Genomic DNA, 24216 nt, shown 5'->3' with positions numbered 1-24216 from the left:
CTAAGAAAAATACTTTTTGATTTTTATCTTTAATACACTTTACTTGAGTTAAATCTTTACTTTTCTTTTTTCTTTGTTTGGCTAGTTTAAAATATGCACTAAACAAACATATTTTAAAATAAAAATAAAAATTAAAACAAAGAAAAATGAAAATACAGAAGTAATCCTAAACAAACCCTTTGTTTTAGGAGTTGAAATTTTATAACTTTTCATTGACCCAGTAAAGGGTGTTTTGCAAAAATTAAAAAGATTGACCCAGTAAAGGGTTTGTTTAAGAATAAAGGGGATGCAGTAAAGGAGTTGAAAAATTAAAAAGATGCCTGAGGAATGGAGGAAGAGTATTTTGATCCCCATTTTTAAGAATAAAGGGGATGCACAAGAGTGTGCAAACTATAGAGGAATTAAGTTGATGTGTCATACTTTAAAATTATGGGAGAGGGTAATTGAACATAGGTTAAGATGCATCACGAAAATTTCTCATAATCAATTTGGATTTATGCCTGGCAGGTCTACTATGGAAGCTATACATTTATTGAGAGGTTTGATGGAGAAGTTCAGAGATAATAAGGAGAATCTACATTTGATTTTTATTGATTTAGAAAAAGCTTACGATAAGGTTCCAAGAGATATCCTTTGGAAAGTTCTCGAGAAGAAATGTGTTGATATGACTTATATTCAAGTCATTAAAGATATGTATACTAGAGCTGTTACTTGTGTTCAAACTGAAGGAGGATTGACAAAATATTTTCCTATTTCTGTTGGTTTACATCAGGGATCGACTTTAAGCCCATATCTTTTTGCTTTAGTTATGGATGGTCTTACTGGACATCTACAAGAGGATGTACCTTGGTGTATGCTTTTTGCTGATGATATTCTTCTCGTGGATAAAACGAGAGAAAAAGCCAGGAAAAACTTGAATTATGGAGGTCTACATTGGAGTCTAAAGGCCTTAGATGGGGGTGTTAATAGTAGAATTCAAGTTGGTTGGTTGAAGTGGAGGAATGCTTCGGGCCTTTTGTGTGATAGAAAAGTACCGCTAAGACTGAAAGGAAAATTTTATAAGATGGTGGTGAGACCTGCAATGCTCTATGGCGCTGAATGTTGGCCTTTAAAAGAGAAGCATAATAATAAGTTAAGTGTTGCCGAGATGAGAATGATTAGGTGGATGAGTGGCTTTACACTTAGAGACAAAATGCGGAATGAATATATTCGTGATAGGGTTGGTGTAGCTCCTGTGACAGACAAAATTAGAGAAAGTCGTCTTAGATGGTTTGGTCATATTAAACGTCGACCATTAGATGATCCGATTAGGAGAGTAGATGTTTTAAATTCGACTTGTGTTAAGAAAGGCAGAGGTAGACCTAGGAAGAATTGGGCTTATTGTATTAAAAATGATCTTAATTTACTAGAACTAAATGAAAATATGACACTAAATAGGACGCAATGGAGAAAAAGGATTCATGTAGCCGACCCCACGTAGTGGGATTAAGGCTTTGTTGTTGTTGTTGTTGTTCATTGACCCAGTAGATGTTATGAGTTATGAAATGTTTTTTAGAAGCTTTGTCATCATTGAACTGAATCATGAAACTGTGTATTTCATTAGAAAACAGATTTTGTTTTAATTTCATGACATGTGATTTGACTCGACTCAGAAACTACTGAAATAGGCAAGGTTCATTGTACATTTGAAGGTCGGTTGGTAATTAGCACACTCACTCAAATCATGAACATCTAACTGGACCTTTGTTGCTGATTAACTTCAACTCGAAATAAACAAAATGCTTCCCAGACATAAGTATAGTGATTGGCGTAGCCAGCATACTAGGTTTTGGTTTTGTTGTTTTGAGTAAAGATTTTGGTGATGGTGCCAGCATTGTTACTGGGTCATAGACTGAGTATTTTATAATCCATTTTGAGAGCCAAGTGAATAGACTATTTTATTATAATTTTGTTGGCCACGATTGCTTGATCATTAACTTCATCACTTGATAAATTGGACAGTTTTATAAGTTGCTTCTGGTTTAACTTTGAATTAATATGAAGCTTTGCTATGATTAATTTCAAATGAAAAAAAAAAAGTGAAGTAAATTTGAACTCAATGTGAACAAACTCTGCAGTACTAATTGATTATTGAGAATGAGTCATTGTTTTTCTCAATATTTTTTCTTTAAGAAGAGGAGGATAGCTACATATTAATATTTATTATATTTCTCCCACATTTTCAGGAGAAGTTCTTGCAGGTCAATTTGCAAGTTTAGGTGCAAAATTGATACTTTCTGCTCGCAATGTAGGAGAACTTGAGAGAGTTAAAATGGAAACTGTTGGCAAGTACAATATTTTCTGTAGTAAAAACATGATGTTGAATAAAGACCTTATTTAATTTTCATTTATTATTTGTTGATATTTAGGCAAACATACTGGTTCCTGTATTGAGATACTGCCTTTGGATTTGGCATCTGGTGAAGAAGCTCTGAAAGATGCTGTTCAGAAGGCAGAGTCCCTCTTCTCTGGTTCTGGTGTGGATTATATGGTACATAATGCAGCCTTTGAACGTCCGGTTAGTGTTTCTAGTTTATTTTTAGACTTCAATTTGCACTCTTAATGAAATTAATTCATAATTATAAGTTGATGTTTCTAATGGCTGTCTCTGCAGTATGATACGAGATTTATTTCTCCTTACCAGAGATAGGTAGTCACCATTTAAACAACTTAATATATTTAATTTGTTTATTTGGCTTGCAGAAGAGAAAAGCTGTGGATGAAACTGAGGAAGGGATCCAGGTATTGAATTATTTTACTGGTTACTTGCTAGCATCAAGTTTTTTTGATAGTTCGACTTATATGTCTTCTTCAATTAGACCACATTCAACATCAATGTACTGGGGACTATTACTCTTACAAAGCTTCTTGTATCTTTCATGCTTAAAAGGAGAAGAGGCCATTTTATTGTGGTATGTTGAAGATAAGACGATTATAAATTGATTTATGATTCTTGCTTAAACTTTTTCTCAAATTGTAATTGAATATTATTTTTAGATGAGTAGTGCTGCAGGTAAGTGCCCTGCACCGGGGCAGGCTATATACTCAGCATCCAAGAATGCTCTTAATGGATATTTTCACACTTTGCGATCTGAGGTATTGTGTCTGCTAGTTAATTGAATGCTTGAGAATGAAAATTTGTTTAGTTTTTCCTGGCATTAATTGTTTTGTTTAAACTCATGGAAATCTGAAATCTGAAGTATCATCTTCATTTGACTGTTAAGAATAGTTTCTAAGGATATTTTCATTTAACTAATTGTTTTATTTCCTTGAGCTTAAAATTTCAATGTTTGCATCCTCAAAGTCCCAAAAATGTCCTTGAAGTCAAATGCACTTGTAAAATGGGCGTTTTTTCAAACTTTTTTTTTTTTTTTTTTTTTTTGGGAAATTGCACGCAACATAGTCCACCATATTTGTAAATCTTTTATCTAGGTAAATAAGTTCTATTTTTAATATTCTTGGATCCTTGAAGTGCAACATCATCAATCTTGTACCATGAAATTTCAGCATCTCTCTTTCCTCGTGAGATTGCCATGTTAACCGTGTGAAATTTTTCTGTCCTTGAGATTTTGCTTCCCTTACACAATATTCTATATAATTTATTGATCTCAATGATAAGCCCACTTGTTAATGCATGTGAGAGTATTAATGCTTAGTTTTACATCTGATGGTTACAAAATAGGTTGGTATTGAAGTACCGAGTTCCTGGCCTTTATCTATAGGCCTAAAATTTTAGGTTGAAAATAAGTGTTAACACTGGTGCATTACGCTTAACTTTTGCTCACCTTTATTTTACATTTCCTACCAAGTGTTATTAAAGTATAGATTTGGTTGTGATCAAGTGATTTGTAGTTTGTGAGTCTTTTAGATTTTTAGTTTACTAAGATGTTTAAGAAAAGGTTAAAACGCAAGCAACTCCTATTATTCCTACCTATGGCTGATTGAACTCTTGATGCATGATAGTTGACGATGTTGAAAGCTTCCGTTTGAGGGAGAATATGATGCAGTGCATCATAGATCTTTTTACTGGGTCTATTGCAAAAGAATAAGCACCTTATAGATTTATTGTGTTTTAGGTGGATGTGCTGTATTATATGGATCTGTTGTGTACTTGTAGATATATTATATATTATGTGAATTTGTAAGAGTCTAGTGGACATAATTTAAACTCTACGGGTATTATGAAGCTAGAAAATTACATGGTAGACATTGAATGTAACTAGTTTGGAGGGTTTTAACTTTAGCTCCACTTTTGATTTGTAATTGAAGAAATATTAACTTGGAGGCCAATACAGATGGTTGCATGGGTTTAGGGATGCCCAAGAAGAATTTCAGATACCACTTTAGCCAACTAAGTGACCGTCTAACTTTGCCATTTTTTACAATGGGTCTAATCACCTTAGCTACACTTCAACTACCATAAGAAATGGAACCAACTCTCTCCTTTTTGAGGAAATTTGAAATTTAAAGGTTGTAGTATGTTTACAATGGGTATTATGCTTGTAGAAAGATGTTTAAATATTTAAAATGTTGTAGTAGTGAATGAATGTGATTTTGGAATGAATTTGGTATTTTTGGTGCAAGCAATTCCTCTCTTGTAGCTTAGTCTCTGAGAGTCCCTTTTCTATGGGTTTCTAATTTTGTAACTCATTTTTTTCTTCAGTAAGTATTGATCAAAATTCAACACTAATCTTTCTGCCATCTACCCTAACTTCCCTTGGTTAGTCTATATCTTTCCAACAACAACAACAACAACAACAACAACAACAACAACAAGCCTTTTATCCCACTAAGTGGGGTTGGCTACATGAATCCATTTTCTCCATTGCATTCTATTGATTGTCATATTTTCATTTAATTCTAATAGATTAAGATTATTTTTTATACAATATGCTCAAGTCTTTTTAGGTCTACCTCTGTCTTTCTTAATATCAGTCGAAGCTAAAATATCTACTTTCCTAATCGGATCATCAGGTAGTCGATGTTTAATGTGAACAAGCCATCTAAGACGACTCTCTCTAATCTTGTCCTCCACTGGAGCTTCATCAACCCTATCACAGATACAAACCCTATCACAGATCACAGATACATTCATTTCTCATTTTGTCTCTAAGTGTCAAGCCACTCATCCATCGAAACATTCTTGTCTCAGCAATACTTAACTTTGGTTTATGCTTCTCTATTAAAGGCTAACATTCTATACGCCATAGAGCATTGCAGGTCTCACCACCATTTTATAAAATATTTCTTTCAGTTTAAGCGGTACTTTTCTATCACACAATAGGCCCAACGCATTTCTCCACTTCAACCAACCAGCTTGAATATTACTAATAACATCCCATCTATATCACCGTCACCCTGAACAATAGACCCTAGATATCTAAAACGTTCACAATTTTTCATGATTTGATCACGCATAGTAACAACTTTGCCACTAGAGCTATTACTACTAAAATTACATTTCATGTATTCATTTTTAGTTCTAGGCCTTTAGACTCCAATTTAGACCTCCATAATTTAAGCTTTTTCTGAACTCCTTTAGTCATGTCCACAAAACAGATATCATCAGGGAAAAGCATACACCAAAGTACATCCTCCTATAACTGCCAAACAAGAGTATCCATAACTAAAGAAAAAAGATATGGGCTTAAAGACAATCCCTAATGTAATCCAATTAAAATAGGAAAATATTTGGTCAATCCTCTTTTGATTTGAACACAAGTAACAACTCTAGTGTACACATTTTTAATGACTTGAATATAAGTCATATCAACACCTGTCTTCTCTAGAACTCTCCAAAGTACTTCTCTTGGAACTTTATCTTAGGCTTTATCTAAATTAATAAAAATCATATGTAGATCCTCCTTATTCTCTCTATACTTCTCCATCAAACCTCTCAATAAATGTATACCTTCTATAGTAGACCTACCTGGCATAAATCCAAATCAATTATGAGAAATCTTTGTATCACATTATTTGTTCAATTACCCTCTCCCATAATATTAAAGTATGACAGATCAACTTAATTCCTGTATAATTTGCATACTCTTTTGCATACCCTTTATTCTTAAAATGGGGACCAAAATACCCTTCCTCCACTCAGACATCATTTTAGTTTTTAAAGTAATATTAAAGAGTTTAATAAGTCAAGAAACTCCCAAATCTCTTAAATATTTTTGCACTTCAGATATCATCAAATTTTACTAATTTTCCACCTTTGGTTCTCTTTAAAGTCTCCTAATCTTCTTTTTTACTAATGCAATGGTAAAAATAAAACATTTTATTGTTATTAATGATATTAAGATCACTAAGGTCGATCGTATTTTTAGAAACTTCGTTGAAATGTTTATTAAAATAGCCCACCCACCTATGTTGAATATCTTCTTCTAAGAAAAACACTTTTTAATTTTCATCTTTAATACACTTTATTTAGTTAAATCATTAATTTTATCTCTTTGTTCGGCTAGTTTATACACATATTTTTTACTTTTTTTTGGTATTTAATTTAGTGTAAAGATTACTAAAAGTAAAATTTCTAACTTCACAAATTGTTGTTTTGGACTCCCTACGGGCCACCTTATAGTTTCCCCAATTCTCTAAGCTTTTACATTTAAACTAATTTTTTATAACACTTCTTTTATGTTATCTTTTCTTGCACATTATTATTCCACCATCAATTATTTTTATTATAGAAAATTTTCTATTTGATTCTCCAAACACATCAATTATTTTTATTATAAAAAATTTGTTGTGTGATTCTCCAAACACATCTTTTGCCACTTATTTAATAGTGTCTGTTATTTTATTCCATGTAGAATTTGCTTCTTCATGAACATCCTAAATCGTGAAATATTGAAGTTTATTAATAAAAATAATTTTATTTGTGTTTTTTATGTGTCTTCATCTAATTCAATGACAATGATTTCTAGTATTTTTTACCTTACAATTAGTTTTTTTAAAATTCAAAACTAATAATCAATGTTGAGTACATAAATATTTACTTAGAATGATATTACGATATTTACATTCTCGATTATTTCTTCTTCTCATAAGAAAATAATCAATTTGTATTTTATTAGATCCATTCTTATAAGTAATAATATGCTTATCTCTTTTCTTAAATAAAATAATAGTAATAACAAAATCACACCTTAAAATAAAATTTAATATTGTTCGACCTTCTTCACCAAACACTCCAAATCCTTAACCACCATGACAATTTTGAAAATCTTCGATCACTCTTCACCATGTTTAAATCTCTTTCAATAAAAATTCTTTCTTTAAAAAGTATCATTAGTATTAATTTTTCTAGGTCATTCTGAAGTTTTTCTTTAGAACCTATATCTAAACCTACTTAAGGAGCATAAACACTTATAACATTAAAAATTTTAGTATCAACAATAATTTTAGGGGCTTAAATTCTATCTCTGATTCTATTAATTTTTATAATTATTCTTGAAACTCTTATTTATAATTACACGTACATCATTTGCAATGTGATTTCTACCTGAATACTAAAGTTTAAAACTTTAGCTATCAATATTTATAGTCTTTTTTTCCAACCCATTTAGTTTCTTGAATACATAAGATATTTATTTTCCTATAAATTATAATATCAACTAATTTCATTAATTTATCTGTGAGAGCACCTTGGAATTTAATTTCATGGACTAACTTTCTGACTCATATTTGTCCATAATGTGAGAACCCTTGCTTATTTGACAATACGCTTAAGCACCAGTGTAGTGGCTCTTACACGTTTTTCACTGTATTCAGGCCATACAACACATTGCTTCCTGGAGACACTCTAGCATTTACATAAGGATTTGAACGATTCATGTCATGATTTTTTAACCCATTTTACGCTGGTTGTTGACTACATATCGCAACCTTCCAGTTTTCACAATCGGGGCTTGGGTTTGGCGATGTTAGTCCATATCTTTCCCTTTGAAAAAATAAAAAATTTGCTCAACTCACCAAAATCTGCCTAGACTAGGCTCTCCATACCAAGATTTTACCCTCTTTTGACCTATTAAAATCACTTGAAAAATTCCACGAAAGTCCACAAATATAATTTACAAACACCGCTTCACAACTTAAGCGTTTCAAGGCAACGCTACCCAACCATAAATTCTTGAAAAATTCCACCCAACTCCAAATCTATTCTTTAAATACTTCTCCGCCATCTTGAAGTGTTTACAAGTCTATTGGACTCTCCATTTGTAAACCCTAGTTGTTCTAATTCAAGCATGCAATAAATCAGCCGAAATGAATTATCATGATTTAGCTCGCCTTAGACATCACAGTACCTTTCTAAAATCCTCCAAAGTAATTCTGGATTTCTATGGAATATTAGATGACTACTACAGCAGCTCTAGGCCTCAGGATAGTTTATTCAAGGCTACATCAAAATTATTGTTGATGTTAGGAACTCTCACCTAAATTTTTAAGTCATGTGAGTGTATTGGATTATGCCCTCCATGTGATGGTTGAAAAAATACGTTGGTGTTGAATACCAAGTATTCGACCCTCATCCACGACCTTAAGCTCTTGGGTTAAAAAATTAGTTTTACAATTGGTTTAATAGTTGCAAATTTTATGTCGCTTTAGTTCACACTCCATAAAGAGTGGTATCAGAGTTGATTGTTTGACTAGGGTCAAGTCCTTGATGTGATTTGTAGTTTCCATGAATCTTGGTCAATTTCTTCTTTGGTCAAATAAGATCAAAGAGTAGGTGACTTTTAGAAGCCTATTTGTGGTGTATTAAGTCCAACTTAGACCCACTTTTCTCCACACTCCTTGACATCACCAAAGTGAAAATTATTTCATTCAAAGAATTATAATAAATTATATTGTGGGAGGAAAAATGAGGACTTGGCATCCTAGGCTTCACCCAATTCACTCTTAATATGGGCGTGATATTAGAGAAGTAGATTGCAGTGGTGGTAAAATTTTTGTGGGCATAATTATAGATGAACGAGAAACTAGAAAATTTGAGCTGATTGTTAAGATGGTTGTAGGAATAATGCATAAGACTTTGAATTATAGTGGTTTTATGTGTAAGATGTTCCAAAAAATATTGGCATTTGAATGAGTTAATCTCGTGCTCAAGAACCTAAAGTGATTTGCCCATTCTTTTGTTCCTTTCCAACACTTTTTTCTTTTTATTTCTTGATGTTCCATTTGATGTTTAGTGGCTATCAATCTATTGTGCTATAAATCTCCTTTCAATTAATGCAGTTATATTCTGAAGGCATCAAAATAACAGTTGTGTGTCCTGGTCCTATTGAAACATCATCAACTTCTGGAGCAGGATCTTCTAGTATCAGCTCTTCTGAGGTTAGTTTGTCAATTTATTTTTGAAAGTTATCTACGACAGCCTTTACATTTTTTTCTTTTTGTCTCGGGTGTTCTCTAATGTGCATACCTTAATGGCATATAATTTTGTCTATTAAAATGATTTCCAATTTATTCTCAGCGTCTTTATAAGCCTACTTCTACACACACGCACTAGATCTTGCAAATGCTAGTAGCTGAAGTAACCAAAACGGAACATAATTACTCATATTATTTTTGCTTTCTACATGAATTTTAATGGCATTCTTGCAAAGTTAGACGAGGATTATAGAATCAAAATATGTAGTTGTAGAGTTAAAAGATATTGTCTTTCGTGCAGATTCATTTTTGGAAATGAGGAATGAATACCGTTTAAAGCTCAAGATAAAAATTTATATTTGTCAAAATAAAACAGAAGATATCCCTCATGCCCCCAGTCTCTTAAGCACCTAATGTGGTCAACTAAATATTAGGTATTACATGTTCGAAGGTGAGAAACTCAATTTTCAAATGTTTCATTTTGTAATAATTGGACCTTGAATTATAGGTTTTTTAATAAAATATATTTTATAATTATAAATATTTTAATTGTACTCTATGATTTGGATGTCTTATGGTCTACTTTTCTCTAACAGGAACTTTTGGAGAGATGCTTAAAGAAACAAGCCAAACAGGACAAATCATATTTTTTCAAATTTTACTTTGTTGAAGATTAGTTTTCTTTGATGCAAAATTAGAAAAAAAAAACATTCAATTCTCTCTATATAATAAGTGTGGTTAAATCTTAAACTTTATAGGAAATTTTAGAACAAATGAAAAACAATAGCAATCTAATATTCAAGCTGCAAAAAGAAAAAAAATTTCATGCAATAAACTTGACCAAATCTTAATCAAATATGCAAAACTAACCACGAAGTATCTAAGACTATAAGAACAATGGTAAAAGTTAATAAATTGAAGATCCAAGTTCACATCTATACAAAGAAACAACTGTCGGTTATTATTGTCAAGACTTATAATTCATTCAGAATTTCTATCCAACTAGCACATATATGTTCGAGAGAAAATTTGAATTTTGTTATAATAGAACTAAAGATAAATCTTATTGATGCAAAGAGGGGTATAAATACCATTACAAGATCTATTATAAATGAAAGAAATAAAAACATGATATAATAGAAAAGGAAAAGAATAATAGAGAATCCAAGCAATAACTCCGAATAAATAGGAATTATAATGACTAATACTAGCAATTAATGAATATTCTAATACTCTCCCTCAAGTTGAAGCATTAATGTCGGTCACGTTCAACTTGAATTTGAAATCATCAAACAATGGCTGAGGAAGGTTTTTTGTAGAATATCTGCTAGTTGGTCACTAAATGCATAAATGGAACACAAATCTCCCCGGACTCTACTTTTTCCTTAATGAAGTGTCGGTCAATCTCAACATGCTTGGTGCGATCATGCTAGACCTGGTTGTGAGCAATGCTAATGGTTGCCTTGTTATCACATAACTGTATGGAACAGAGACTGTCATAGTTTGTTCGTAGAGTATGATGCGTAACTAGAGAGCTTCACAAATTTCAGAGAAATGAACAAACTTGCTTTTCCACTTGACTAGGTTACCCCCACACAAATGAGTAGTACCAGAAGGTAGATCGCTGATCATGGACATACCCGACCCAATCTACGTCTGTTTAAATTGTAATAGAATGAGAGGTATGGTGGGATTAAAAAAAAACCTATGCCTAGTGTGCCTTTTAAATAGTGGAGAATCTAATAGACAGCTTTGAGATGGTGCTCATAGGAATCATGCATGAATTAACTGACTATCCCAACTGCGCGACAAATGTCGAGGCGTGTATGGGCAAGGTAGATGAGTTTCTCCACAAGGAGCTGGTAGTGACTCTTGTTTACAGGAACTACATTGGGAACATTAAGAAGTTTTTCATTAGGATTCATTTGGTCAACCACTAGTTTGTATAGGAGAAGATGTTCCCTGTCAAAAGGTCAATCACATATTTTCGCCGAGTCAGACAATTACCTTGAGATGACTGAGCAGCTTCCATGCCTAAGAATTATCGGAGAGATTCCAAGTTTTTCATTTCAAAGAAAGCAACAAGAATGCCTTTCAGAGACTCTAATGTTGATTGATCATTACCTGTGAGAGTAATATCGTCACCATAGATGATAAGGATAGCTACCTGGTCATTGGAGGAATGCAGGAAGAAGAGAGTGTGGTCTGATTGAGCCTACGTGAATCCATTCCCTGCCATCACTTTTGTGAACTTTCTGAACCATGCCCATGGTGATGCTTCAATCCATAGAGGGATTTTCGTAGCCTACATACTTGCCTTTAGAAGACAGTGGAGTCAAAGCCTGGAGGAAGAGTCATGTATACCTCCTCTGTATGATCGCCAATTAGGAACACATTCTTGACATTAAATTGGAATAAGGGACAATCCAGATTCACCGTGAGGGATAAAAAGACTCAAATGGTGTTTAATTTAGCAACTGGAGCAAATGTCGCCTCATAATCAACTCCGTAGGTTTGTGTGTACTCTTTGGTGACCAACCATGTCATGTTGCGTTTAAAAGATTCATTAGATTTAAACCTAATGCTAAAAACCCATCAGCATCCCATTGCTTTCTTGCCCAAAGGAAGATCAACAATGTCCTGAGTATGATTCCGCTAAAGGGCATTTATCTTCCCCATGACAACAACTTTCTTAGTTGGGTCTGCTAAGGTAGCCTCAATTGTAGATGAAGCTGATGATTGGTCAAGGTCATAGCAAATGCTCTGTAGGTTAGTGATAATCTGTGAAGAAAAACATAGTGTGCCACGGGATTGAGGGAGTATGTCTAATTGTGTATCTTACTAGAGGAATTGACTTCTTCATTTGGAGTTGGAGCAGTGTTGGGATGTTGTCCGGAGGGAATTCAGGGTCCATTAAATGGTTTGTGAACTTCAGATTAGGTGCATCAAAATGATTGCGTTGAATGTAGACACTAAGAGTGAAAGGATGTGCTGGTGGAACCAAAGTGACAGAGGGCTCCTTGGTGGTAGGAGAAGTGAATAGAACCAAAGTAACAAAGATTCCTCGATGGTAGATGGCGTGGGGGGAATATCCAAAGGGGTAGGGTAAGTGATAGTGTCTAAGAACTGTAGCTCCCCCTCACTGAGAACTGAGTTAGGAAAGTAGGCAACACTTTCAAAAAAAAAAGCTTCAACACTCACATAAACCTTATTTGTGGTAAGTTCAAGGCACCGATACCCTTTTTGAGTAGCAAAGTATTCGAGGACAGCACATTTTATGGACCTGGGATCAAGTTTACTTCGAGTTGGGGTTATGTTCTGAAAAAATGTTGTACACTCAAAAAATTAGGGATCTAAAGTGAAGAATACCCGATTGTTAGGAAAGCAAGATCTCAAGACGACTAGAGAGGTACGGTAATTTTGAATTTTTTGGGGAACTCTATTGATGAGGTCGGTGACGATAAGAATGACATCATTCCAGAAACGTTTTGGGACATTAGACTGAAACATAATGGAGCAAGTAACGTCGAGGAGATGTTGATTTTTCCTCTCAGTTATCCTATTTTGTTGAGCATTGTCAGTACATGAGTTATAATGGAGGATGTCATGCCCTCACTAATAATTCTCCTAATATACAGTTTAAAATTTCACAACTATTGTTAGTCCGAAGGACTTGAGTAGGAGTTTTGAATTAGGTCAAAAGGAATGTGTGGAAGTTTTTTAAAGTGATAGCAACTTTAGATTTATTTTTTAAAATATGGACCTATGACATCGAGCGTGGTCATCAATCAAAGTAAGAAACTGCCTTTTATTGGTATAGCTGGGAGTGCAAGAGGGTCCCTATAAGTCACTATGAATAGAAGAGAGGGTAGCAAAAGCGTGTAATTGTGGGTTGAATAAGGAACAAGATGATGTTTAGCTAATTGACAGTTTCACATTTGAAATTTGAAAGGTTTTTATTAGTAAACATCAATGGATACAATTATTTCAGACATTAAAAACTATGATGACTCAAACGATAGTGTAAGAACATAATTGACAGTCAAGGGACTGACATAAACTGCAACTACTGGTGTAGTGTTCTCGTTTTCCGTATTTTTCTCTTAGAAGAAGTAGTCAGCCACCCGCTTGGCAGTTTCAATTATTCTTTCAGAATGATGATCCTGAAAGAAACAGACATCAGAGGAAAAATGAGCGACACAATCAATGTCAAATGTCAGCTTACTAACAGATAAAATATTTCACTTCAGCAGAAGTACCAGTTACACAGATTCCAGAGTTAGACATGTTAAAATAACAGACCCTTTACCGACAGTGAAACTTTGGGACCCTTCAATAACTTTTAGAGTATCTTTCTCTGAACAAGGATAATATATCAACAAGGCTTGAGAGCTTCCAATCATGTGATCTGTGATACTTGAATCAATATTCCATGGACTAGAAGAGACAAAAGAAGTGAGTGCAATAAGATTGGTATCTTGACGAACCTGGGAGGTTGGCGAGCCGGAAGAGAGCAGGTTAGATCAAGCCGCTTGATTAAGTGTTCCATTTAACTTTTAAGAGAATTAGAGGATTCCAAATTGTTTTGGGCAGAGGTCAATTGTACTATGTTGGATTCAGAAGTTGTAACGAACGATTTAGCTGGCGGTTTGGATACAGGTTTCCCATGGAGCTTTCAAGTGTGGTTGGGTTTGTGATAGCAATCACAAGTGGTGTGACTTGCACTAGGTTAAGCACTATTAGAGACCAAGGCAGATACTTTGGCAGACGGAGTGGAAGCGCCAAACAGGACAAGTTTCTGACTCTTCGCGGCGAATCTCGATGAAAGCAACACGAGTGGAAGGAAGAGGATCTCGGCCAAGAATACAACTCTAGATTTCGTTTAAGATCTTTATTGAGGCCTGTCAAAAATTGGAACATGTGTTCCTTTTTTATAATTTTCTGGAAGAGAGATAGGTAGGTGGAGATTCCCAAGTGTAGTCATAATACAGGTCGCATTCCATTCACAATGCAATTAGATCATTGTATTATTGGGTCGCGGTCCTTGATTCTTGTTTTTGCCTCTCGAATTTTTTTAGATATCTCATATAGTTTGTTGGAATTTTTTATATCTGAGTAGGTATCACGGATTGTCGTCTAGAGGGCACTAGTGGAAGGAAGGAACGTATATGATCGGCCAATCAAAGTCTCAATGGATTTGATCAGCCATGACATGACCATGGAATTCTTCGCTTCCCAAGATCTATATACTAGGTCAGCCTTTGGAGGTTCATGAATCACATCAGTGAAATGACTGAATTTCCCACATCCTTTGATGAACAATGATATAAATTGTGACATTGGGGAAAGTTCCTGCCATTTAGTTTATGGGTTGTAATTAAGAAGTTTATGTTGTTGTCCTGTCCTCCGGTCTGCAGAGGAACGGAGGTTGAAAATGACCCTCTGGTGGAATCAAGTTCACTTGAGGAGTCCGCCATGGTTCCAACTGTTCCAAAGGAGATGTTGAGTTGTTGAGATATCATATGATTATGGAAGCAGGAGGGAGTAGATTCGGCCTAGGGAAGAAGTTTCGACAATCTAGGAAAGCTACCCATTCGGACAACCTTCCTTTGGGGTTGGAAGCACGTTTGTCCAGCTGAGCCGATGAGTAGATGTAGGCCAGGCCTGCTGGAAAGGAAAATTACCACTCTACCGACGAACTTGGAAGGAGATCGAGCAGTCAGACTTTGTTTCTGGGGGCTGGACTGTCAAGACGTGCCTTCTAGAGAAATATCCGACCAACAGGAGTTAAAAACGGCGCCTGGAAGAAGCTCTATTCGATTGGACTGAACTCGGGAGAGAGAGACTACGAGATCCAGCCGACTAGAGGAAGGGACAGTGCCGGGAAGGAGCAATCAGTGGCAAGGAGAGGCTTGGCGGCTAGGTCAAGGCCATAGCTCTGATACTGTGTTAGAATATGACCCATGATAAATCTTATTGATGCAAAGAAGGGTATAAATACCCATTACATGATCTATTAGAAAGGAAAGAAATAACAGTAGGATATAGTAAAACAAGAAAGGAATAATAGAGAATCCAAGCTAATAACTCAGAATAAACATGAATTAATAATGGCTAAACTAGCCATTAATGAATATTCTAATAAATTTTATTCGCAACTCATCACGAATTACACACCTCAAGGGTCTTAATTTTAGTTCAAAAGATTCAATGTCACTAATTTTTTAAATTCCCTAAGATCTGGCTAATAACAGCGAGTCTTCAAACCATCAATATCATTTTTCCATCCCAAAACAGCAAGCGTCCAACCTGCAATTCAGCTGCAATAATTAATAGTCAGCTCTTTAGAAATGGAATTAAACAACTAAAAGTTGTTACAATACGAAAGTCATAAAGTTGAAACCAACCATATGCATTGTTGGTTACAGTAACAAATCTCTAGATTGTAGAGAAGAAATAAAAAAAAAATGTTGTGCACGCGGAGATACTGAGCAAAATTGAAGCAAAAAGGACAGCACACACACATATTGTACAAGGCATAAGCAAGCAAAAATATTTGCAGACAAGGAACCACGGTAATAAGGTGATACCAGGAGTACTTGATAAGGGTAAAAAAATGTGATTTTTGGGAGGGAAAAAATAATTATCCCTTTTCAATTTCATAGGGGGAGATTATAAGATAAATAGAGAGGGATGACTCCCACATTAGAAAAAAAATAAAATCAATCATAACTCCCAAAATGAAAATGAAAATTGAAATTATGACATACCAATAATTCTAAATCCTAAAAAAAAAAAAGAATTCAAAATATAAGATACTAAAAATAAAATCTTCCTAAAAAATCCAACTCCCCCTCAAGTTGGAGTATAAGTGTCTATCATGTCCAATTTGCTTGCAAGGGACTCAAAACTAGGCCTGGAAAGTCCTTTGGCGAATATATCTGCTAATTGTTGCGCTGTCGGAGTGAAAGGCATGCAAATAACTCAACAATCAATTTATCTTTTATGAAGTGTCTATCAATCTCCACATGTTTTGTGCAATCATGTTGTACTGAATTTTCTACAATGCTTTTAATAGCTTTAATGTCACATACAACTTCCTTTTTATATTGATTGGGATTCGTAGCTCTTCCAGAATTTTGTTCAGCCATAACGTCTGACATACTCCATTAGTCATAGCTCGATATTTTACCTTGACACTAGTCTTTGCCGCCACATTTTGTTTCTTACTTTGCCATGTAACCAGATTTTCCCATACATAAGTACAATATCTGAATGTTTATTTCCTATTCATAATTGAGCCCACCTAGTTTGTGTCGGTGCAGGCCTCTATGTTTTGTTGTGTGGCTTCTAAGATAGTAAACCCTTACTTGATGTACTTTTATGTATATGAAAATCCTGTTAACTGCTTCAAGGTGTTTCTCAAACGACAAATGCATAAATTGATTTGCCAAACTTTACCAAAAACAATATACGGTTGTGATGTGACAAGTATATAAACTTGTCCACCAAGATATCGAGTTGTACTCACTTGGTCTCCCTCCTTCTCATATCCTAATTTCTGGTTGGGATCAATGGAAGTGTCTGTAGACCTACAACCACTCATTCTTGTTTTCTTTAGAAATCAAGAATATATTTTCGTTGGGAAACAACAATTCCTTTCTTCGATCAACAACCACCTTGTCAAGAAACTACCTCAAAGATCCTAAGTCCTTGATCTAAAAAACTGATGACAAGGAAGTCTACAACCAGCTCATTTCATATGTATCATCTCCTATGAGAATTATATCATCTACATACACAATTAGTATGACTATCTTCTTATCCTTTGAATGTTTGAAGAACATTATATGATCTTTTTGCCCTAGAGTATATAATGTAAATTTCCCAGACCATACTCTAGTTGACGGCGTAAACCCAAGCCCTAAACTGTATTAAAATTTTTTTTTAGACTACATATCTTTGTGTTGAATTTCTCACTAAATTCTTGAGGTTCATCTATGTAAACTTCTTTTTCTAGGTCCTTATTGAGAAATGCATTTTTTATATCAAACTGTCGTAGGACTAGTCAAGATAAGCTGCAATTGATAGAAGAATTCTTATTATATAATTTAGTTTTGCTATAGGAGTGAATGTCTCTAAGTAATCAATACAATGGGTCGGAGTGAATTCATTGATAACCAGTCGAGTCTTGTATCGTTCTAGAGAGCCATCAAAATTATACTTGTTTGTGAACACTCATTTGCACCCAATTGTTATCTTTCTTATAGGTAGATCAACCAATTCTCACGGCTCATTTTTTCAAGAGCTCTTATCTTCTTGAAAACATCCTCCTTCCACTTAAGAATTTGTAGTGCATCCTGCACAATATTAGGAATCTCCATAAACGATAACTGTGAGGTAAAAACATTGAAAGTGGGTGAGAGATTTTCATATTACACATAATGGGATAATGTATGTTGGGTGTAAGACCTTTATGCAATGGGAAGATTGAACTCATTAGACTCATGATTCGAACCAGGCTTGGATTCAGGATTAGTGGGCTCATAACTTGAAGATGAAGTGGACTGAACATGGGATAAATGATTAGTGGGGACATTACTTGGGTTTGTGGATTCTAAGCAATGCAAAAGATTTGTAGACCCTTATATTTGAGTTGTTCTTTGTCGCAAGTAGACAATATCAAATTGTACTATTGTCGTAGTTTTTTTTTTCTTATTTCTCCTTTGTTTTGAACATCTTGAGATAACATTATAAAACTTCAAAATCTTAAAAACTAGACTCACTCTCTCCTTATATAATATCATTTCGGTTTTCAGATTGAATGGCCAAAGAATATGGGGATTATGTCCCCCCCCCCCCCCCCCCGCCCCCAACACACACACACATCATGAGATAACATTATGAAAACTTCAAAATCTTGAAAACTAGACTCACTCTCTCCTTATATAATATCATCTCGGATTTCAGATTGAACAATGAAGGTTAGGAATATGTTATTTTGGGAGCCTTCAATTTGAAAAAAATCTAGAAACTCGGTAGAAATGTTTGTCCCCCCTGAAGATGAGGTGAAAAGATCAATAATATTTATACCCCTCTTTATTAGGAGCATATCCAACAAACACATTTTTTAGCTCGAAGTTTAACTTTTCTTGATTATGAATGTGAATGAATGTATATAACCAAATATATTTAAATGTAGAGAAGATGAAAGCCGATTCTAGTGAAATATTTTTTGAAAAACATCATTGGATGTTTCAAAGTTAAAACGATATTGGTTGTTCTATATATGGGAAATATGGCAATAAGAACAACTTCACTCCAAGATATTTGGGTATCTGACTGGTAAATAGTAATGTCTGAGCTACCATCAATAAGAGTTTGTTTATTCTCTTAGCCATCTCATTTTTGTGGAGTGTCGACATAGTAGCTTTAATGTATTATTTTTAAAATACTCTAGGTTATTATTAATTCGTAATATTTGAATATGTTTTTGAAATTGTGTGTAACATGGTGTAAAAATTTTTGAAAATTATTTTTACTTAAGATTTTTTTCATTAAATAAACCCAATTTAACATAGTGTGATCATCTGTAAGAGTCGCATATTATTTTTTCTTAGAATGTGTAAGTTTTATAAGAACCCCATATGTCACTATGAGTCAGAGTAAATGATGTAGTAAATTTATATATTTTTGAAGGAAATGATGCACGATGATATTTAGCAGAATGAAAAATTTTACATTGAAATAAATACAGTTTTATATTCTTAAGTAATTTTGGTAATAATTATTTTTTATACTAGAAATTAGGATGACCTAACATTTAATGTCGTAGCATAATTTCATTATCTTTAGAAATAAAAACATAATTTAAACATGTACCTGAACAACATCTATTCGAGTCAAGTACATCTTTAAAGTAATATGTTATGTCTCTTTTCTAAGCACTTTCAATCATTCTCCTCGTGATCAACATAATCTGAAGATATCTCAAACCAATACGAAACAATATAACACTATATAAGAGAAACAATACAAAGAAACTAACATCATAAATACACAACACCTGTGGTTTTTCTTCTGTAAACAAAATCTCTTCTATCTGACATATCAATTTATAAATTTTCTTTTCTTGAAAGAAAACATTAATTGCAACAATAAGTTCGACTTAGTTAGTAATTATAATCTTTATATAGATTAAATTATTGTGCTCATTCTATGCGTGAATGACCAAAGAAAATACAGTTCATTTATTTATAGAACTTTGAACTTTCAAGTTAAATTTATCCCTTCTCGTTTCACATTAAGTATTTACCATTTAAATCTCTTTAAGAATCATAACAGGATTACTTTCATACCCGAATGTATTCTCAAAATATACCTGAAGGTACCCTAAAAAAATATACTCGAAAGTACTAAAAAAAATGTATCCAGTGTTACCCTCAAATACCATTTAGGGGTAATCTTGAATGACTTAATTTTTTACATTTTCTTTCTTTCAAATTACCTCTTTAAAAAACATTAAACATTCAATTTTTTCTTTTTCCATTTTATTTCCTTAAAACTTTAAATCTCACAAAATACATATAATTATAAAATTATTGATTAAAACATTACAAAATTTTTTTATTAAATAAACATTAATTTAATACATATAAAAAAAATAATTACTCACATTTGCTTTCAAAAAACCTCTGAAATATCTATCCCTTCACTTCACTTCCTTAACTAACACCTAAATCAATTCAATGTGCATATACTTATAAGAATTACATCCTGAAGAAAGTCTAAAATGTTGTTAACTTATTCAAATATGTAAAGATTATTAAAAGCATTACCCTCTTTTATTCTTAAGATTATTTGTCTTCCTCAAATCACACTAATTTATCAACTTCTTTGACACTTTTTAATCAAAAACAGAATTACATAACATAACATTAATTAATTGGTTATATCATTAATTCCAATAGTAATATAATGTTTAAAATTTATCTTATAGGGTTTCAGGTCAATCCCTTTTTTTGTTACTTCACCAATTTCTTCTCCTTTAAAGCCAAAATTTCTATATTAAAGTCCTAATTCAATTTGACATTGCATTAAACACTCGCACACACAAACATAAATATATATATATATATATATATATATAACATTTAATTAATTAATCTGATTAAATTTAAATTTACCTTGTAATAATCGGTATGTCGCCCAATCTCACGCATGTTGGAATCTCCCTTTTCCCCGGAGTGATGGAAAAATTTTGTGTGGACTCGGGACGTAGCTCTACGTGTCAACTCCCAGTAATATTAACGTAATGTGTGTTATATCAGACCCACCTAAAAAAATATTAAAGTGGAACCGTGGAGGTTATTATAGTGGAACCACGGATGTTATTTGGAGGGTTGTTTGGGGGTTATTGGGGTATTAATTCCAATAACGTCGCAATAACCCTCCAATAACCTTTGTGGTTCCACTCTAATAGCCCCCCCAATAACCCCTAATAACTCCCAAATAAACCCCCAATAACCTCTGTAATTTAATTTCAATAACTTCCTGCAATAACCCCCGAAAACCTAAGCGGTTCCACTTCAATAATCCCCTGCATTAACCCCCACAATAACCCTCTAATAACCCCTCAATAATCCTCTATTAACCTCCGTGATGTAGCACACGTGACGGCTTATTACTGAAGTTCGCATGTAGAGCTACGTCCGAAATCTGGACAGAAAATTTTTCCATGAGAGCTTCTTCACTTTAGTCTTCGGTCGCAACTTCTTCCGCAAGCACTCCATGAAGGTCTTCTTCTTCCTCTTTCAATCTCGGCGCAACCCAACACAGAAATCTTCCCTAACGGCTAGCACAGTGTCGAGTGCAACCTCCTCCTTAGGGCTAGTTTTCCCCCCGCCACTCCTTTTCTTCCTCTTCCTCTATGTGAGCACAATGCCTAATCTTCTTCTTCTTTCAATTTTGACGCGGGTAAAATTTCACAAGTAGGTCACAACGATCTTCGGCTCCCCTGTCTTTTCTTCCCGTGCGTGGGCCTACTGCTTCTTGGATTGATCCGTCGGGGCTCGTCGTCGCCTCCTACACACGCAAACATCGAAACTCCTATGGATGCACACAGTAACTTGTTTCTCCTCTCCCACTCGGTTATGCCACTTTCTCGCTCATCTGTTTCTTTGGTTCGAATGAGCAATATTACACTTAAGTCGTAACCAAATGGGTGCTTATCTTAGTACCTATTTGATTGATTTATTTATTTATTTTTCATTTATTTTTTCACTTATCTATTATTATTATTATTATTATTATTATTATTATTATTGTTATTATTATTAAAACTTTGTTAATACGCAACTCTTGTGAGCCTTCGATGTTGGAATCATGCAGTTTGGCTCTCTACAATCGCGGAAACTTTTGTTCCTACAAGTCCTCTTAACAAACAGACAGTTGGCTTTCCCGTCAAGAGATTCATGATAGATCTGAGGAAACACAACATGCTCGATAGTCTTCTCAGGGTCTAGACTCTTACCAAGTGCCTCAACAAAAGATTCTTTGCCTATGTACTGATTCGAGGGAAGAACAGTAGCCATCAAAGTAGAAGACAAAAAACAGAGAATGAAACTGTAGAACAACAGAGAAGCCCTCAACATCAGCAATAATTGTTGCGGGGTTGTCAAGTAGAGGAGATGTCTACTTCTTCGCATAGATCACGACGAGGTGACCAGCCTGCTTCGATGCGAACCCCTACCTTTCTTCTTTGAGCACAACGAGGCGACAAAACTGCTTCGATGCGAGCCCGTACCATTCTTCATCAAGCACGACAAGGCGACGAACAGGCTACGTTTTTGTTCCGGCATAAAGATATCGAGGGCTACTCAAGTCGCCATGGAGTCGCGACCAAAGTAAATTCTAGCAGAGCCATCTTTTTTAATCTATTATACTATATATATATATATATATATTGTTACATTGTATTCAAATAGTTTTCTTTTTCTATTGTTTTTGTTCGGTGGCATTATTTACTTTTATGGCATACAAAACGAAAGGCTGTTTTTGTAAATCCAAATTCCTCTGCACCGTCTACTTCAATGCTTTAGACTATAGAATGATGCCTGATATATTTTTTTTTCTTTCCCTTTTTGGTTTGACAGAGGCGTGTATCTTCAGAAAGATGTGCAGAACTTACTATTGTTGCAGCAACCCATGGGCTGAAGGAAGCTTGGATATCATACCATGTAATTCTTATTTTCTTAATATGCCAACTAATGATTTATTTTTCGGACATTTACATACATAGCACTCAAAACATTGCCATCACAAATCTAACACCCTCTTTCATTCATTATATCAAATTCTCACTCAAATATAAAAAATTCACGGTAAATCCCCATCCCATATTTTTCATTTTTATCAAATTCCCAATGATTTGACCGTGACATGCATGAATGCATTGATTCAGTAGTTCAAAACAATCACATGGTTTTTAGTTTTATAAATTGCAATGTTTTGAGTACCCTGTATGTAACTATCCATTCATGTTTTTGAGAGGGTAACTGATATGGCTTATATTCTAATCCTGTTTATCTGCTTAATATTTGCAGCCTGTTTTGCTGGTTATGTACTTGGCACAATACATGCCAACAGTTGGATTTTGGTTAATGGACAAGGTAAAAACCTTTAAATTTATGGAATGCTAAAAATTAGGCCCTGTTTGGACGGATGGAACAAATTGGATAGTTTTCCCTCAATTTTTCTTAAAATTTTTCTTAGAAAAATTGACTCTGAGAGAGCATAATAGCAATTATAATTGAGAAATCAGCTTTTGAAATGCACTAATAATAAAAGCAAAATGGTACAGGTCATCTAAGATGAAGCTAAGAGGTTAATTTTACTAAACAATCAATGCCATTCTTGCACGATTTTGATGTCATTGCATTTGGGGCAGCTTATCTTGAAACGCGGCCCGCAGAGTTCGACCCGCGGCCTGCGTTTAATGTAAAAACCCAACTTCGTTTTCAAATAAGCTGTCGAAACGTGTTTTCCAAACAATGAGGCGACGTTTTCAAAACACCGCCCCCACTTATAAGCTGCCCCAAATGGGAACACTGCCAATTAAATAAAGTAATCCATGTATTGTTCTGATGTACATATTTTTGATTAAATCTTGTTGCAGATTGGTGCAAATCGTTTGAAGGCTGCAAACAGTAAAGGCAATACCTATGGCTGGAAGCTATTTTTTGGTGAAAAGAGAAAAACGGCATGATTTGATCTGCCCCATTACTAATCAGTTTAAAAACAATGGACATTTACAAGCATCCTTCTACCTATGGCGACTGCCAAATAAATTAGAGGTAATAATTCAACTTGTTTAATGTTTATTAAAGAAAATTATATGAGTAGGTTGCTTGGAAAGATAAAGTATTCATATCATATAAAATTCCAATATCTTAATCTAAAACAGAAGCATGTAAATATATAATATATATATATATATTTGCAATCCATCCTCAATTGAGATTTTTAATGAGTTTGAAGTATATCCTTTTATCAATATAGTATTAATGAAAGTGTTCAAACTCGTTGTTAGATTAGTTGATCAGACGATCATGAATGAGCTCTTATCAATCTGAGTAAATGAGTTATTTGTCGAACACTTGATTTATTTATATTAGCGAATAATTGCTTTGGAAGTTGTGTAAGATGTGAGATTTATGGTAATTATTAATGATTTTAAAAATTAATCTTAAGATGTTTGAGCTATTTTTTGTATTTAGTTTATATTTTCCAATTTTTTTCAAA

General features: G+C 34.0%; 1 protein-coding gene across 1 annotated transcript; it reads left to right on the top strand.

Annotated features, from left to right (window-relative positions):
* Positions 1-2230: 2230 nt before the first annotated feature.
* On the top strand, positions 2231-23879 carry LOC110033752 (dehydrogenase/reductase SDR family member 7-like). The gene is made up of 9 exons (XM_020737827.1): positions 2231-2324; positions 2409-2557; positions 2743-2781; positions 2859-2951; positions 3037-3135; positions 9280-9378; positions 22569-22652; positions 23019-23084; positions 23591-23879. The coding sequence occupies exons 1-9, from the start codon at positions 2312-2314 to the stop codon at positions 23678-23680; spliced, it is 732 nt and encodes a 243-aa protein (XP_020593486.1). The 5' UTR covers positions 2231-2311; the 3' UTR covers positions 23681-23879.
* Positions 23880-24216: the final 337 nt, after the last annotated feature.

The sequence above is a fragment of the Phalaenopsis equestris genome, unplaced genomic scaffold (assembly GCF_001263595.1).
Source record: "Phalaenopsis equestris unplaced genomic scaffold, ASM126359v1 Scaffold001278, whole genome shotgun sequence".
In the NCBI taxonomy this organism is placed as follows: domain Eukaryota; kingdom Viridiplantae; phylum Streptophyta; class Magnoliopsida; order Asparagales; family Orchidaceae; genus Phalaenopsis; species Phalaenopsis equestris.
This window is presented reverse-complemented; position numbering and strand designations above follow the sequence as displayed.